General features: G+C 41.6%; 1 protein-coding gene across 1 annotated transcript in view; it reads right to left on the reverse strand.

Annotated features, from left to right (window-relative positions):
- Positions 1 to 16,616, reverse strand: part of LOC133960522 (homer protein homolog 3-like) — a 40,454-nt gene that overhangs the window by 4,756 nt on the left and 19,082 nt on the right. The window contains exons 4-10 of the mRNA XM_062395191.1: positions 15,791 to 15,922; positions 15,346 to 15,453; positions 10,719 to 10,727; positions 7,945 to 8,081; positions 4,690 to 4,846; positions 1,181 to 1,291; positions 211 to 291 (exon numbers count right to left, since the gene is read on the reverse strand). Coding sequence (XP_062251175.1) covers positions 211 to 291; positions 1,181 to 1,291; positions 4,690 to 4,846; positions 7,945 to 8,081; positions 10,719 to 10,727; positions 15,346 to 15,453; positions 15,791 to 15,922 — 735 coding nt within the window. The remainder of the gene's footprint in view (positions 1 to 210; positions 292 to 1,180; positions 1,292 to 4,689; positions 4,847 to 7,944; positions 8,082 to 10,718; positions 10,728 to 15,345; positions 15,454 to 15,790; positions 15,923 to 16,616) is intronic.

Raw genomic sequence — 16,616 nt, forward strand, 5'->3', positions numbered from 1 at the left:
TCTCTCCCTGCTTGTATTTATAATATACAACCGTTTTATTCATTCTGCTATCAGCGTTCACCAGAAGAAGAGATATTGTATCTCGACGGGACGTTTTAGGTTAAATAAAGGATGAATAGATAAATAAGAGACACCAGTAGCAGAACAGCGTTGTGGAAAGCAACGGGCTGAGTTAGTAACCGTAAAGAAACACTACTGCTCGTCAGTTACCTGCAGTCTCTGCGTGGCATCTTCTCTCTCCCTCTCCAGCTCGCTCACATCAGTTTTCTTGCTCTGTAGATTGTGAATTTCCTGCAAACACAAGTCATTCAAACCGTTAGAACACCACAATGCCTCCAATTTATACCCACACACGCAACATCTTGGTTTATCGCAATATTGCAGCACTCGTCTTTTTGTTTCACACCAAAATACTTCAATCCATATACCTGGATGTGGCTCTAAAGGACTCTGAGTCATTAATCATGCACCAGGATGGTGGAGAGATTTGGGACACCTTGATGTTTGTGAGGAAGAGGCGGGTTTTGCCTCCAGGGAAACAAGCCACCGCCACCTCACACAAGTCCCACAGCCAAGAGTGGAAGTATAGTTCAAATGCTGGGACAGCCATGGTTACTTTAATGAGACTGCAGTTTTCAATGAATATTTCCTTTTTATTTATCCAGGCAAAATGGCTTTTGGCTGATCGCACCCAGCATGCATTCTGATGGACAAGGACGTGGTCCAAACAAACATAAAATGTACTTTTTCTCCTTGAAAATGAATGTTAAAGCATGAATAGGAAAGATTACTTATTGAAGATTTTATCTTATTTGAAACCTTTCTTTAGGTTGACCCATTTTTTCTTGTTTGTCCATATCCACAATGAGTTTTTAAACATTTTACCGATGAATTATCTTCAGAACAAGATATAAACTAAATGATTTAACCCAGAACTGTCCCAATAAAAGCATTAAAAGATGAATTATTGAACACATTCAACCTGGCTTTTCTAGCTCTACTCACATAATCCTGGCTCTACAAAAAAAAAAGGTTTTACTCAGTGATTTAATTGTTTTATAAATGTGAATGAATGTGCTGGTTTATTCTGTATTGCTCCCCCCACGTAGCTCCCTGTGAGGCTGTTAGATTCAGTCGAGTTGCACAATGTGGAGTGTGTGGAGCAGACTGGGTGTCTTGCCTGGTCTCTGGCGCTCAGCAGGGCCTCCAGCTCCTCCAGTGAGCGGTTCAGCTCCTCTCTACCAGTCTGAGCGGCAGCAGGATGCCCCAGCTGGGCCTCCAGATCCTCCACCTGGAGTGCACACACACACAATCACACAAAAACACACACAAGCCAGAAAGAGAGAGAGAGAGAGAGAGAGAGAGAGAGAGAGAGAGAGAGAGAGAGAGAGAGAGAGAGAGAGAGAGAGAGAGAGAGAGAGAGTCAGAGAGTCAATACAATTTAAAACTATAGGAGGGCAATCAGATACAGGCTGATTGGCCACTTTATCACTGTACCACATTAAACTATAGATGATAATAAAATAGCTGATAGTTTTTGACCCCCTTAGAATTCACAACACCATTATCTGGATCTGAAGCAATGTTCACCTGTTCATAGATAAACACTCTACATGTGATTGATTCTTTTATTAATAGCCCTGTGTTATATATTTGGGGATTTCACAGAAACAATGGTAACACATTGAAGTACTCTCATCCTCTCAATTCATATCCTGAGCCTGGAAATAATATTTCAAGTTATCAAATTAGGAGCTGGAATCAGATGATTTGATGATATTTGCGAGTCCTCGTGGGTCGTGGGAACTGCCTGATATGGTTTCTGCCTAATCTGTTAATAGACAAAGATGAGAGAGACAACTCTGCTTGGTGGAGGTGAAAGTGAAAAGAGTCAAATGAAATCCATCTCATTTGAGAGGTTATCAGACGAAGGGGCATTGAAAGTTAAATAAACCAAACCCACACAGTGTAATGTGGTGAAGTCTCAGATTAACACAGAGCACTTCACCTCCAATGAAAACATGGATATCAGCCAGAATAGCATGAGGAGGTTTTTACATAACAGCAGCAATGTACAAATGCAATAATATAATCACTTAGAACACACACACACACTGTATGTTTGATGATTACTACTGATGGAAAAGATGGAAACCAAGAGGGTCATCGCCTTCCCGCCCACACACACACACACACGCACGCGCACGCACAGTCAGAAGTGAAAGCAGCATTCAGCATCAATCTGCTCTGCAATCTGCAAATAGTAAAGGACAGGTTCTTGATTCATTTACTCTCTTTGAGTCCCCACAACACACAGACACACACACACACACACACACACACACACACACACACACACACACACACACACACACACACACACACACACACACACACACACACACACACACACACACACACACACACACACACACACACACACACACACACACTTTGATGCTTCTAAAGAAAACAGCTTTACTGACAATGGTCACAGAACTGAAAATAAATTTGCTGTAGGAACTTGACTTGATGAATCATGAGAAATATTTGTCCCGCCCTGGGAGCAAAGAGGCCGAGGAGGACGAGCTGTTCAGCCTTTCACATTTTTTTACTAGATGCAGTTTAAGGTTTGAACTTCACCGCTTGAGTTTGATCTGCAGCTCGGACCCAAACATGGTCACTGCCATTCACAGCTTCAGCTCCCACTGGACTCTGCCTGTTCCAAAGGAACACATTACAATGCTTTATATGTTTTTAACTGACGTGGCCCTGAATGCATCAGATAATTATTTAAATCAGAAGCAGGCTGAAGTGATGTTTCATGTGGACAGTTTGAAAAATGTGGCTTGATCAATGTAGATTTTGTTTGTATAAATCTCTGTTTTATAATCGAGTCCAGCCTGTTTATGTCTGAGAGCAGAAAACTGATTAAAAGGATTACACAGCAATTATTCTGACCTTTCCCTTGATTGGATTGAATCTAATCAAGCCACGCATGCCAGTGTGATTTCCAGATGCTGAATGAAACGTGACATATGATGAAACCCGACATGATCTCGGCTGACAGGTGTTGGCCAGCTGTCAACAGGATGCATTTTGACTGTTTATCTTTTACCCAGTTACTTATAAAATTCCTCCACTGCAGCAAAACAAATTAATATATTAGGAATAACAAAATGACACAAAAAGTAATTGGAATCAGAAGAATCACCATGTTTCTTAGTGATCTCATAGTTTTGGATGCAAATCAAATTTCTATAGAATTGATTTGGGAGTTGTGAGTGTGGTGTAGGTTCCGGTTTTTGTAGTTTGATTTGAAATCACACAATATTAATTAAGGGACCTTATAACAGACCCAATTACAACTGCAGCAAAACATATTTTGAACGGCTTTCATGTCCTACTCTAGGCTTATTTAATATATTTGGAACTGCTTTGACATTTAAATGGTACTTAAAACGATGTAAAATAAAAGTTGCCCGAGTTACAGCCAACGGCTCTCATTAAAACGGAGCAGGGGTCAGAGTGAACCCAGAAAATCCTCCCTGAGCCTTTCTGTGGCAGATCGAAACCAACATGGCCGAAACCGAGAGTGTGACGAGGGAGCGTCCGCCAGCCAACGCCAACCGCTCTCCGTCTGCTCCTCTGGTGATTTATCTTCGTCCCGCAACTGGGGCACAGAGGGGGGAGGGGGGGAGGCAGTATAGGGTGTCCTGTCCCCAGAAAAAAAAAACATCCCTGCCCCCCCCGTCAAACAGCCCTTTGCCAAACCCTTGGGGCCTGCTCTACTTCTCGCCACCTGGTTGACTTTTCTGCAGTCAGTCAGTAGCTGTGTGTGTATATATTTACAATGGAAGGGGGGGGGGGGATCCTTCACCTTGACTCGGAACGAGGGATGAATCTACAAAGAGGACCAGAAATAAAAGGTAACAGTTTTCTGTCACTGGTGATGATAGTGTCATCGCCGTCAAACTGCTGCAGCACTTAACTCTGTGGCACTGTAGAGGCCTTGTTAGGTTGGAGCAAGGGCATAATGTCCCCTCTCTAAATTAAAGATGAAATGTCTGCTTGCTCGCCCTGCGATTATCTCGGGAGCCTGTCAACAGAAATATCTTGTCAAGTGTGTGTGTGTGTTTGTGTGTGTGCGTGTGTGTGTATCTCTGTGTGTGTGTGTGTGTGTTCTGGATGAAAAATGCCCCTGCAGTTTGGGACAGACCAAGTCAGAGTGGGGATTTTACTGTGATACTCAAGAGATGCATGAATCAAAAACAACATCACACCCAGTTTCTTAGTGGTCAGGGATGTCAGGAAGGTTTTTCTCTATTTCTGCTTTTAGCAAAGTGTTGACTGAACGTCTTTTTCTTATATTTTTTTTACACTAGTACATAAATGTATAATTATAATGGTGATGGTTTGATGAGAAATTAAAGCCCTAGTTATGTAAAGTGCAACTAATTAGCACCTTTCTACATACATTTGCTCAAGCTTGTTTATTGTGCAGCCCTAAAAGAAAGTTTTGTTCATTGATTTGTTCATGAAATATTTGAATCATTTTGTTCTAATTGCTAAGTTTCTTTTTCTACTTTTTATGTTATATTATATTTTTAATTTGTGGCAGATTATATCGAACATCAATAGTTTCATGCTGCTGTTATATTGGAGTTCTTTTGTTCACGCTGTCGTCACCTGGTCTCGCAGGCGATCCGTCTCCTCCTGGTATTCAGCCAGCTGTTTCTTCCACTCATCCACGCTGCTGTTGGCTTCCTCCAGCGCCTCCACCAGTTTGGCGTTACTGTCCTGCAGGGTGAAGAGCTCAGCCTCCAGGTTTATCTCACACATGGACCTGAGGACAAGTCACAAGAGGTTGGTTTCCATTCGAAGCTCTTTGAGTATTTATCCTGGCCACTGTGGCGCAGGGACCTGTAAATACAACACAAAACTCACACAACTCCAGTGTATAAAAGTTGTTATGCTAGACAAAAAGGCGTTTGTCGTGCAGGAGGCAGGACATCACGTTTAAATCCCGCTGTGGAAATTGTGTGTTTTATTCTTTGCTCATTCAGCGCACGTCTGAAAGCAGCTATATAGACACTCTATCTATTTGTACCATCAGAAATACTACAGCGGCAGAGAAGCAGAGATAATGAGGTAATGAAGTGAAACATTTATAATATGTTGCACCAGCTGTTTGGAGAAATGTGATGGGACATTAAATGAATTTTAAAGAGCCTGTAAGCTCGTGGATTTCAATAGATCCAGAGATGAGTGAAACCAGAAGATGTCTGAGTTGTTTCCTCAATGTCTTTTTACCTTTAGATCTATTTTGCACTATTTTTAATAGAAAGAAATAGTTTTTTTATGCACAACAGATTTACTCTGATGTACAAACTGATTTTTACTTGCTTCGTACAAGTCATCCTGTGTGAACAGAATGGACTTACTCAGCATTTCGTCTTTTATTTAACTTTCAATTTTTTATTTTCCTTTAATAGTCCTTTTTATATTACTTTATTGTCTGGCCTACCTCATTCTGACCTGTCTGCAGCTCTATAAAGTGGATATACCCGATGTGTGGATCAATAAAGTTCTATCTAATCTATCTTTCTTGCTACACTGTCTATAAAAGTGCCATGTCACACAAGTTTTACCACTAATTAGTCCAACATGGAGTCAAAAGCTACATTCCAGGGTTGATCATATTCAGTCTAGGTGTTAAAATTAAAATATTCCCAGGTGGAATGTAAAAAACAAGGCGACAGGTGATATGCCGTCTCTATGGCAGCGTGGGGAAGTGAGATCAGCTCCTGTCTGCCAGTAAAGGTCAGGACTCAATTGGGATATCTAATAAACCAGTGAGCTGTCTGATGGGACCATGGGGTTCAGGAGGCTGAGTCTTTGCCATGACGACCAAACTAACAGCGTGGCAACCATAAAACGACTCATCAGAGCAGAGGAGAGAAAAACCTGGATGAGCTCATCACAATCATAAACTCAAATGACCTGGACGATACGATGCACCGCACTCAAGGACAAGTGAGGTTTTTATTTGTGTGCTTCAGATGGAAGGTGAATGATCAATAATGGCCACGGTAATAATAATTATGAGCTGCTAAATTCAGTGGTGGTCAGGCCAGGGCAGTCTGAAGTGAACACACACACACACACACACGCACGCACGCACGCACGCACGCACGCACGCCCGCCCGCACGCACGCACGCACGCACGCACGCACGCACGCACGCACGCACGCACTCACTCATCCCCATATTATAATGATCAGGTTCATTTTAGGGGTCTGATAACTGATATTTCTGAGTGTGTGAAGTGAAGTGCAGCCTGTTTGAATTTAAGTGTTGGGCTTTGGCTGGTTGTCATCATAGTTGTTGTCTGTCTACTCTGCAGTATTATATCATAATATTAAATTTCCTTCCATCCTGGAAGTTGGACCCTTCATTTATTTCTCCCTTTCCAAGGTTCCTCCATTTGTCAGATTGAAACTCGATTTTTATCTTTTTTTCTCCATGAAGACAGAGTAAAACTCCCCATGACAGGATGACCTTCATTTTAAATCTTAGATGAAACCCTTACTATTTCCATACTTTTTAAAAAGGAAGAATATGTATGAGTTACAGACACAGATCTTTTTCAGTTTCTTTTATTTTTTCTGCTCCTTGGAAAAGTGCCACTGCTTCTTCTCTGCTAGCAGGTTTCCTAACGGAGAGAAACGGCTCAGCAGCAGAGTGGGCACCGGCTCAGCCATGTGGACGGACGACAGTATGTTCCCTGTGACGCTGCCTAACATTCACTACCTGTCTATCTCCAAAACCTGGTAACAGCTTTCAGGGAATTTGGGGAACAAGTTAAACCTTGAGCCAGAGAACAAATATATTATTCTTTTTGACAATCTCTTAAATGAAAAAATGATTTAAAAAAAAAAACTACGTGAGGCTGATTTACTTAAATTGTGAAAATAAAAAAATAGAAGAGAGTGAAGCTCTTTAAATACTTCAATTCAATGTCTTGTAAGACCCCCCCCCCCCCCCCCCCGCTAGCAGAGAACATGAATTTAGCACTTTGAGAGAGTATCAGTCGGAGCTTAACAAAGTGCTTTGGGCATTAACATCTGCTGATGTTGCCAAGATGAGGATCACACACTGGATTCCAAACTTTGTCGTTAACTTTCCAAACACCGACATAGAAAATTTCCATTCCACTACTCCCACACACACGCATGCATGCACACGCACACGCAGACACACACACAGCTCTCTCGTTGTTTCATTTTAATATGTATTTTATGTCGATGTGTTTTGAGTGCTACTGTTATTATTCTCATGCTGTGTTTGCTTGAAGCCAAATACTCTTCCATAAACATCAGAAGTTCCAGGAGAACATTTCACAGCACGTTGTCTCTCTCTCTCTCTTCTTCCCTCTTTCTTATTTTTATTGCTGGATGCACTTTCTTATCTTTTCATCAAGTGTAGAGTTTAACATCATACACTCATGAAGATTAATTATGACATTTAGCTACTGTTATCTGTTAGCTCCCTTTAATAAGGACCACACAAGGTGGATGTAATGAAGATGAATTCAGAACAATACAAAGCACCAGGGGATGATTTTAACATCTTTATATTATAATCCTGCAATTTTATAATGATGAATGGCTGTAGGACTTCATGATCCTACCATACAAGCATCATTTTTTGTATTTATTTATATTGATATATATATTGATATCATAAATTTAAATGCTTACAGGCTTTAGACTGTCTCTGTAGCTCTATTATCTGTGGATATATCTTGAAAATGTGTATTTCAGGAGGGTTTACCGTGGCTCGTCTTTAAGTTATTTAGGTGGTTAACCTTTCTTTTCTCAAAACAATGCAAGGTGTAAACGTCTTGTGCAACGTAAAAATAAAAGGATCATCATCAGTTACCCTTCAGACAGCATCTTCTTGACTCTCTCCTTCTCTGCCGTCAGCTCCACTTCGGCGCTCTTACTGCGAAACAGCTTCTCCTCGCCCGGCCCGTTAACGGTCAGCAGCGGGGGTGAATGTCGCTCCTCCGACAACTCCTAGATCAACGACAGAGGAATCAACAGGATCATAAATAAAAAGGGATTCTTAGAAACCAATGACAATGAAAAGAGAGCTGAGATTAATCCATTAATCAATTCAGTTGATAGGAAATTTATCAGCCACTATTTTGATCATCAAATTATTGTCTTGAATTGGATTTGAAGGTTTTCACTGTTATACATGAGAGTAAAATAAACATCTTTGAATATTGGATTTTCGGACAAAACAAGTCAGCTGAAAACAATAAAATCACTTTTTACAACAAGAATCAATGAATCAAGAATGTAAGTATGTTAATTTGTAGTAATACAAGAAAGGACTTGATAAACCAGCATCTTTATTTTAGAAATGCTTAAGATTATACTGTAAATCTTTACGAGGAGTCCTTTGACATCTATCTCACTGGAGAACAAGATTGTGACATGATTTTGAATGCTCCCATTATTTTATAAAGAGTGAAAGTTCTATATGAAGCTAAACTCTCCAATGTGCCAATTTGGGTTTATTCAAACATTACTGACTGTGTATGTTACAATATTGAGCAGATATTAGATTTGGGCTCAGAGGTCCCGGCCTCTCGGGCTGTTGACGGACCTGTCAGTGTCTCTGCTGTGAATTCAGACCTGTCATCAGAACCAAATGCACCCGACACAGCAGCATGACAGGACAGGGCCGATGTCAGCGCTCGACACTTTCCCATCTGGGCGAACAGGATCCATGTCGAGCGAGCAGCCGTGTGTGGAGCCCAGCTGCCTTCTTCTCAAACACAGATCTGATTCAACAGATGACTGAACAGCTCCCGCTCAAAAAGGTTCATCTGGAGTTTGCGCACGTGGCAGTGAAACTGTTTATCACAGCTGTATTTTAACATTAACTTGAGATCTTTTTTCATTCCTTTTTTTTTATTAAAAGTTTTTGTATTTCATTTTCATGATATCTTTACCGTGACCATAACCTGCTGTTCTTTAAAAGTTCCTAACAAAACTTTAAATCAATAACAGGACAAGACAAATCTATCATGTGGTAGGAGTCAGGAAAGAGCCCTTGAGCTTTTGGAGGTTTGTGCTCTACGGAGATTGTGTCATTCTAGTTAATACTAAAACTTCATACTTGCTTGATTTCCCCGAGAAAAATAAATGTTATTTTGTCGAGACTAGAGCGACAACAGTTCATGTAGAACAATAACATACAGAGGATTTAAAAAGAATCAACGAACTCACTCATTACACAACTGATCTGTAGTTGGAACATTTAATAGATCTGCAGAATGTTCTCCTCGCTCTTAGTTCACAGTCTGGTTAGTACACTTCAACATATATATGAGGTTATATAATATATATATATATATATATATATTATATTGTTTCTATGCAACACAAGATCAGCAGCTTTTACTTTTTAACAGACTTCATGAGAAGTATACTTGGCTATAAAATGAAGGTTAAATAAAGTGATTGGTGATAAAGTATGAGCGGAACAATTTCTCTTTCTCTAGTGTCATAAAGAGACTTCGAATGTGACATTGCAAAATGCAGATGGCTTGACTCCAGCCCCGGAACTGTCAAGTCTAACCAATGGGCTTTGATACTTTCCCTCCCTGCTGCCCAGAAATGAGTTTGAGCTTCTTTTTTTTAACCATTTCCTTCAGTTTGAGGCTGTGTGTGTGACGGTGTGTGTGTGTGTGTGTGTGTGACGGTGTGTGTGTGTGCGTGTGTGCTCCGTCTCCCTTTTTAAAAGCGTGCAGATGAATTAACTCAGGCACATTTCTGCCCCCCCCCCCCCCCCCACCACCACCACCACCACCACCACCACCCCGTTGCCTTCTGTGTTTGTCTTCCTGCATAGAAACCTGAGCTTGTCAACGGGCGAGTGCCTCAGTGAAGCACTACTGCCCTGCACTTACTGCAGAAAGAAAAACGCCTGTATTATTAATTTAAGGTTGCCTGGCTGTATCCCAGTCGCTCCCCTGAGGACGCCACTTAATTATCTGGACCTCATCAGCTCTCACTGTCCTTACACGTGCACATGTCAATAAAACACGCAGCGGACGCCGCGATGCAGATGAGAACAGTGTCCAGGAGAAGGAAGCAGAGGGCAAAGCGAGAATCAAAGCCAAGGCAACTCCAGTCCAGGCCCCGAGCCGACGGATCGGCTCACGGGCCCCTGAATAATTCATACCGCGGGTCATGTTTAAGTCATAAACGGGATTACAAATTTACAGCAGTTATTTTTTCTGCATGTTGTTCACTAACTGGCTGAGTAGAAACAAGACAGAGACATTAAGAGCACAAACATGCAAGCGACCATCTACTGATTAAGAGTTTAGAAGAAGAATTTTACATTTTTTAAAAGGACATTTCTGTTTATTTGTTCTGCTCTCTGAACATCCACTTGAGTAAATGTTCAATCTGCTGGTGTCGGTAACAAAGCTCTTTTTTCTCAGGCAGAAAACCCCAGCTGTGTTCTGAAGCTAAATTTGTTCTGAAGTCAAATGTGATCAGACTCCAGATGAATTATTAAGCATGAGAGTCCGCACAACGCTAAGTCTGTGATCCCCGCTTCAACATAAGATGATCTTTGTCGTGTTTTTGTTTTTTTTGTGTTGTGTGCTGCAGAAGTGTGTTTTCACGCACCTGGGAGAGCTGAGAGACGAATGATGTGTCCCATGATGCATCGGGAGAACGGAGAAGGAAGGGGATATGAGGAGAGAAAGCAAAAACAGTCATTAGATAATTAAAGCCACTCATTAAGCACTTTTATTATAATCCCATAGTGATCCGTCCTGTTCCCAGCTCATCAGAGCTTCACGGTTTTCAACTTTCAAGCTTCGTCTCTGCAGGACTTGGTGGATTTTTACATCTCTGGTTTGTTTCGAGTTGAGAGAGGAAGAGGAGGGAAACCAGCCGGAGCAGTGAAGGCTAAACAGACGATGAAAACATTCTGAATCCACAAAGGAAGAGGAGATCAGAGTCCCCACCCACACTGTTTGAGTGGCAGGCGATATCCCTTGGAAACTTTGTGACTTAGCCAAAAAAGACAAAGGCGGAACAAAGACGGAGGTGGAATAAATGTTTTACCATCAGCAAAGTTAAATATAAGAACACCTCAATACAATCTGTAAGATAAAGGTGCAGACAGAGAAGCAGAAACTTCACAAAAAAATGTCGGGGCCCTGTGAGGAGGCGAAAGATTGTGATCGATGGGATCTCACAGATATGTAAAATATTAAGCAGCTTCTCTGAGAGCTTTCATCAGGACGTCTCTGCACCACTGTTCATCTGGGCTACATCTCCACTGGTTTACTTATTTATCTGAGCTTCAGTCCATTTGCTCCCAAAAGCTCCTGTTTCTACACTCGAGTGTTTCCACACCACAAACCGGATTTACTTATTCATGTCTAAATGCACAAGAGATACTGTGTACACACACACAGACACACACACACGCACGCACCTTAATATAACCCTAAACCATGTCTTCACCTACAAATTGAATGATTTATGTTATGGGGATTTGCTGTTTGTCCCCATAAGGAAGGCAGGTCCCCATAATGTGACAGTGTAAACAGACACACACACACACACACACACACACACACAAACACGCATGCACACACGCACACGCACTTTAATCTAACCTCAAAGCACGTCTTCACCTACAAATTGAATGATTTATGTTATGGGGATTTGCCATTTGTCCCCATAAGGAAGGCAGGTCCCCATAATATGACGGTATAAACAGACGTAGGTCCTCACAACATAGGTAATACCTGGACACAAACACACACGCACACAGAGAGAGAGCAAAGTGCTAGAAAACAGTTTGGTTAGTGAGGCTGTCTCTGGCGATGGTAGAAACAGACCATTAAACTCTTAAGTGTTTCAGTTGTGTGTCTGGTGGTGTTCAGCCAACTTGTTTGTGTTTACACTGCGCACATCGTGTCAGGTCTTCCTTTCATCAGCACATCACTGACCCTCCTCCCATCGGGTGCTGCCTCTGTAAAGGTTTTGGTTCATCTTCACATTTATCTTTTTGTAGAATTTAATATAAAAAACTAGATAAAAAATACGAAAACACTTCTATGATCCATGGTGGCAAATATAAATAAATTACTTTAGATGAACCGGATTAAACTGTCAGAACACAGCGGTGACGGCCCGGGGAAGAGGTAAAGTAAAACTTTTATTTATCCCAATAGTTCAATATTTTTTATGACTATGTATCATCCTTAATCTTGAGGATCATTATTAACTCCACCAAGGAGGCTCTGTTCTCACTGTGTGTTTGTTTGGTTAGTTCACAGGATTACACATCGGCATACTGGATGGATTACCATGAAACCTGGTGGAAGGAGGCAGTGTGTATCAGGGAAGAACCTGTTCCATTTTGTTGTTGATCCAGATGTGGGGGAGGATCCAGGAACATTTTCCCACTCTCTTTAACATAGTGAGAGGGTGTTTTTCATCATTTCTGTTGATTTCTCTCAGAATAATTCATGAATCTTGATGTAAAAATGCGAACACATTCAGGGAACGTGTGGTAATGTGTGGTTACTGATTTAAATGTGGTGTCATTGGGGTGGAGGGTTTTCAGCTGCTGGATGGTAACAAACCTGTAACTAGCACCATAGAGACACATAATGTGGCTTTAGCTATAAGGCCTGTTGTAATCCTTGGGGCCTTGGCGGAGGTCTATGATCAACTGAGTGCAATTCCAGCTTAAACTAAGTTTGAGTTCTTTGTATTTTTCAATATAGTCATTAATCTGAACAGGGTTATGTGTTGTATTCCCACTGAGACCTCCATTATTTTTTTATGTGGGTTTTTCTCTTTGCACAAACCTCTTTATTATCTTTGCACTGTGTCAATATGACAACGTTCTCTCGGTTGTGGTCTCTTCATCTTTGTCTCGCTGACTTCACCGTCTCCTCCTCCTCAAGCTCTGAGCTCTGCAAATACGCCAGGAAGCCGGAGCTTTACCGCCTGCAGATCCCCTGCTGCCGTCCACATATCACAGTTAGAGTGTGTGCTTTGGAGAGCCAGAGGCTGCGTAGAAACGGCTCTGCAGCACTGTGGACTGCTTACTAACCAGGGCTGCTGCTGACCAGCTGGAGGTGATGCAACCTAAACTGATACACAGAGCAAAATAAGAAGCTTCTGTCCACCGTCCCTCTATGTTTGTTAGTTTATCATCTTCAGGAGCGAATCAAAATATGAACATTTAAAGCAGAATCTACCGTTTAAAAGCAATAAAAGGACTTTTCAGTGTTCAGATGGATGTATTTTTTATTTAAATGAAGGTTAGAGTGAGTGGAGCAACAGCACTTTCACTTGTTTCTGATATCTAAAGAAATCTGAATGTCCTATTAATAATAATGTGGACAAAAATTACTGAACAATTTGACCTATGACCTTTTGTTCTGTGTAGCTCAAAGCAGCATAAAAACGGTATTTCTTAAAAGTGCATTGTTTAATGTCCGTCCCTCTGGAGAAATATTGTTTAATTTCTGCTCTGGACTTGCAGTTGACCTTCTCGGTATTGAAGCCCGTCTTTGTTTTTCTCTCTGCCGCACTGAATCAACAGACAAGACAAACAATCAGCTGTTTGGTGAATGTCTCGGAGCCGAGGTCCTGTTTGGCAGCGTCACGTCGCTCAGTGGCTCTTTGTTAAGATTTACACACAGTGGACGCACAAAAGCATTAATAAGCACCACTCTGTTTGGAATCTGTCACTGTGACGCCGACACACACTCTTAATACTTGGCAGAGCTAACTAATAGAGGAGGCTGACAGCTGAAGGGCCTCCTCGAACCTTATGTCGGACATTATTTCCTCCGCGTTTGTAAAACGGAATCAATCATCCGTACTTAACATTGATTGGTTTGTAGACGGGCGTGCGTCTGGGGTCTGAGTCTTGTTTTGGCTTTTGTGTTGCCCTTTAAAAAATAACATTAATACATTACAAAGTTGTCTTTCAGTTTGAATGAATGAACCGGTCTACTTTGTTCATTTCTTTGCCACTTTAATATCAATATGGTTTTACTACGAGCAAGAGGATAACGTCATATAAATGTTATGTCAAAGACTACGAGGACTACAAGCAAACCTGAGAGCTGCTTCCACTTCTTTCTCTTCTTCTTCAACTTCCTGCAATTATTCCAAAAGTCCAAACTATCCAATAAGTCTCTCATATACTGCAAACTAATAAGTCTGAAGGTCCGAACCCAACGAGGTGTGAAGGGTCCGCTATTTTCATCCCAGTGGAGGGAAACTCTTACTTCTGAACCTCAGTTAGCAAGTTCACCATGAACCCACACATGCTGGCAGAATAAAAGCCAGCCATTGTCCCTTCAGCAGCAGCAGCAGCAGTGGCTTCCCTTCAATTATAGATGAATCAGTTCCTTTCCCACCCTCCGACCCCCAAATCATCCCTCGTTCTTCTTCCTTTCAGCCCGGCCATTACTGCCCCTCCGAAACACCTTCAGCCCCGGCGTCTCTTTCCGCCTCCCACCCTCATTTGTCACGCAGGAAGTCTTTTAATGGAGTGAACCAATGGGAGGAATAATGAAGCGGCCAGAAGGGGATCCATCTAACCCCTCGTGTTTCTGTACATATTTAAAATGGTAACACATTCACTGAGCTCATAGTTGTACGACTGCTCCGGTGTCATGTCGGCCTGAGGGGCGTTCAAGTTTAATCATTACAACTCAACCTTAACTCTGTGTCCAGTCATGGAGGTAATTTTGAACTTTTTATTACATAGCTTAAGAACGTTTATTATGATATGTTATTTTCAGACAGGGGTGTTTTTGTGACTTATGTCTTCACGCAGTTGGCAATTTTCCTCCAATAAAAGGTTAATTAAATCATGTATATTTAAAAATAATAGTTACATCTCATCAACATTAATTCAGTTAGATGGAGGTTTGTTTTGTGAGGTTCTCTGATATGTGAAATCAGAACCCTGTTTGTGTTTCTGAAAGCTTCACAGATCTCTACAGCAATGTGAGTGTTCAGGAGCAACGTCCCAGCTACTGAGGATTATAAACAGATTTCTCTAGTGTTGAGAAATCTTTTTTCCGGTAAAACAAAAGTTTCTGATGAAAACAATTCACAATGAGGACTTTTTGAAAGTGAGTTTCCAGGCCAGCAAATGAAAAAAAAAATAATCAGGAGCTCAACAATTAGAAAGTCATTGATTTGGCACAGCAACAAATGCATTGACACACACAGGTTCAATGAACGTGCAGGAGCTCTTCACCTGTGGAGCTGCGATGCTGAGGGCCGGGTTGGCCAGTTCAAACCTCTCCTGGGATTTCTCTCTGGCCAGACGGGCCGCCTCCTTCACCTCTTTAAACTGCTCTGCAAACTGTAGTTGGAGGGAGAGAGGAGCCATGAGTCACACTCTGTCACATTACGTGTACAAAGAAAACCTGAAAAGGAACTTTTTACAGACATATCTGTATCTGCCAATATGTTTTCTGATAAAGTTTTAAAAAACACAATTCTATATATTTGCATGTTCTTTTTATTTATAGATATTTATAATTAAGTTCATGGTTAAACTCATGGTTAAACTCATTACATGTTGAAATCTTGAAGCTTAATTCATGTCACGTCTTGTGAAATGTGTCATGCTGAGGAAAATAACAAGTATTTCCAGATGTGAGATGTTTTGTAAGTGTTGTAAATAAAATCCAGTTTACCTGCTGCAGCTGCTGCTCGGTAGAGAAGCCCAGTCCGTACACCGTGTTGGCCCGGCTGTCCGCCCACTGGCCGAACTTCTGGGAGGTTTTGGTGAAGGTCATGTTGGGGGTGATGGTGCTGTTGATGATAGCCTGGCACCACGGGGAATAAAATAAATGACATGAGTTAAAATAGAGTGGATCGATTAGCCTGAGAGGAAAAGTGGGACAGTGTGAGAGGAAGATAAAGACGGAGAGGGATCGAAACTGAGATGAACCTTGTTAAGAGAAATCCCTTTAAAGTCATGGTCCGACTCATAAGCCCCTTTTCCACTGCTCCAGGACCCCACTACCACCAACTAACATCTGGCTTTTGTCTGCTAAAGGAATGGAATCAAATCGTTCAGCTCAGGTCGAGGGCTCTGCAGGAGACGCAGGATTTTATTGACTCCGGCTCCGATCGAAGGGAACGGAAACACCCGGACAAACATACTCATTTAAACAGTGGGGTGAGAGAGGTTTTGGTGTGTTTGTGATGCACTGGTGTGTGGGAGCAGGTAACTCCTCTACTGACCATGTGAAAGCAGCTTATCACACATTTTTATTTTAAAAACCTGTACACCCTCTAATTTTGGTGTGAAAGCTTTAATAGACTTTATATACTGACGGACGACAGGAAGGTCCCCCAAAAGTGAAGCCAAAGAGTCTTAATCACCCCCTAGTGGCTGGTTGATGAATAGGTCATAAACCCCCACGTCGAGAAACAAACAAAAAATGTACCAATCGAAAAGTACCAATCGAACTTCAGGTAGTTCTGCTCACACGGATGTTTGTTCAATTGCTAATT

This window comes from Platichthys flesus, chromosome 9 (assembly GCF_949316205.1).
Source record: "Platichthys flesus chromosome 9, fPlaFle2.1, whole genome shotgun sequence".
NCBI classification, from domain to species: domain Eukaryota; kingdom Metazoa; phylum Chordata; class Actinopteri; order Pleuronectiformes; family Pleuronectidae; genus Platichthys; species Platichthys flesus.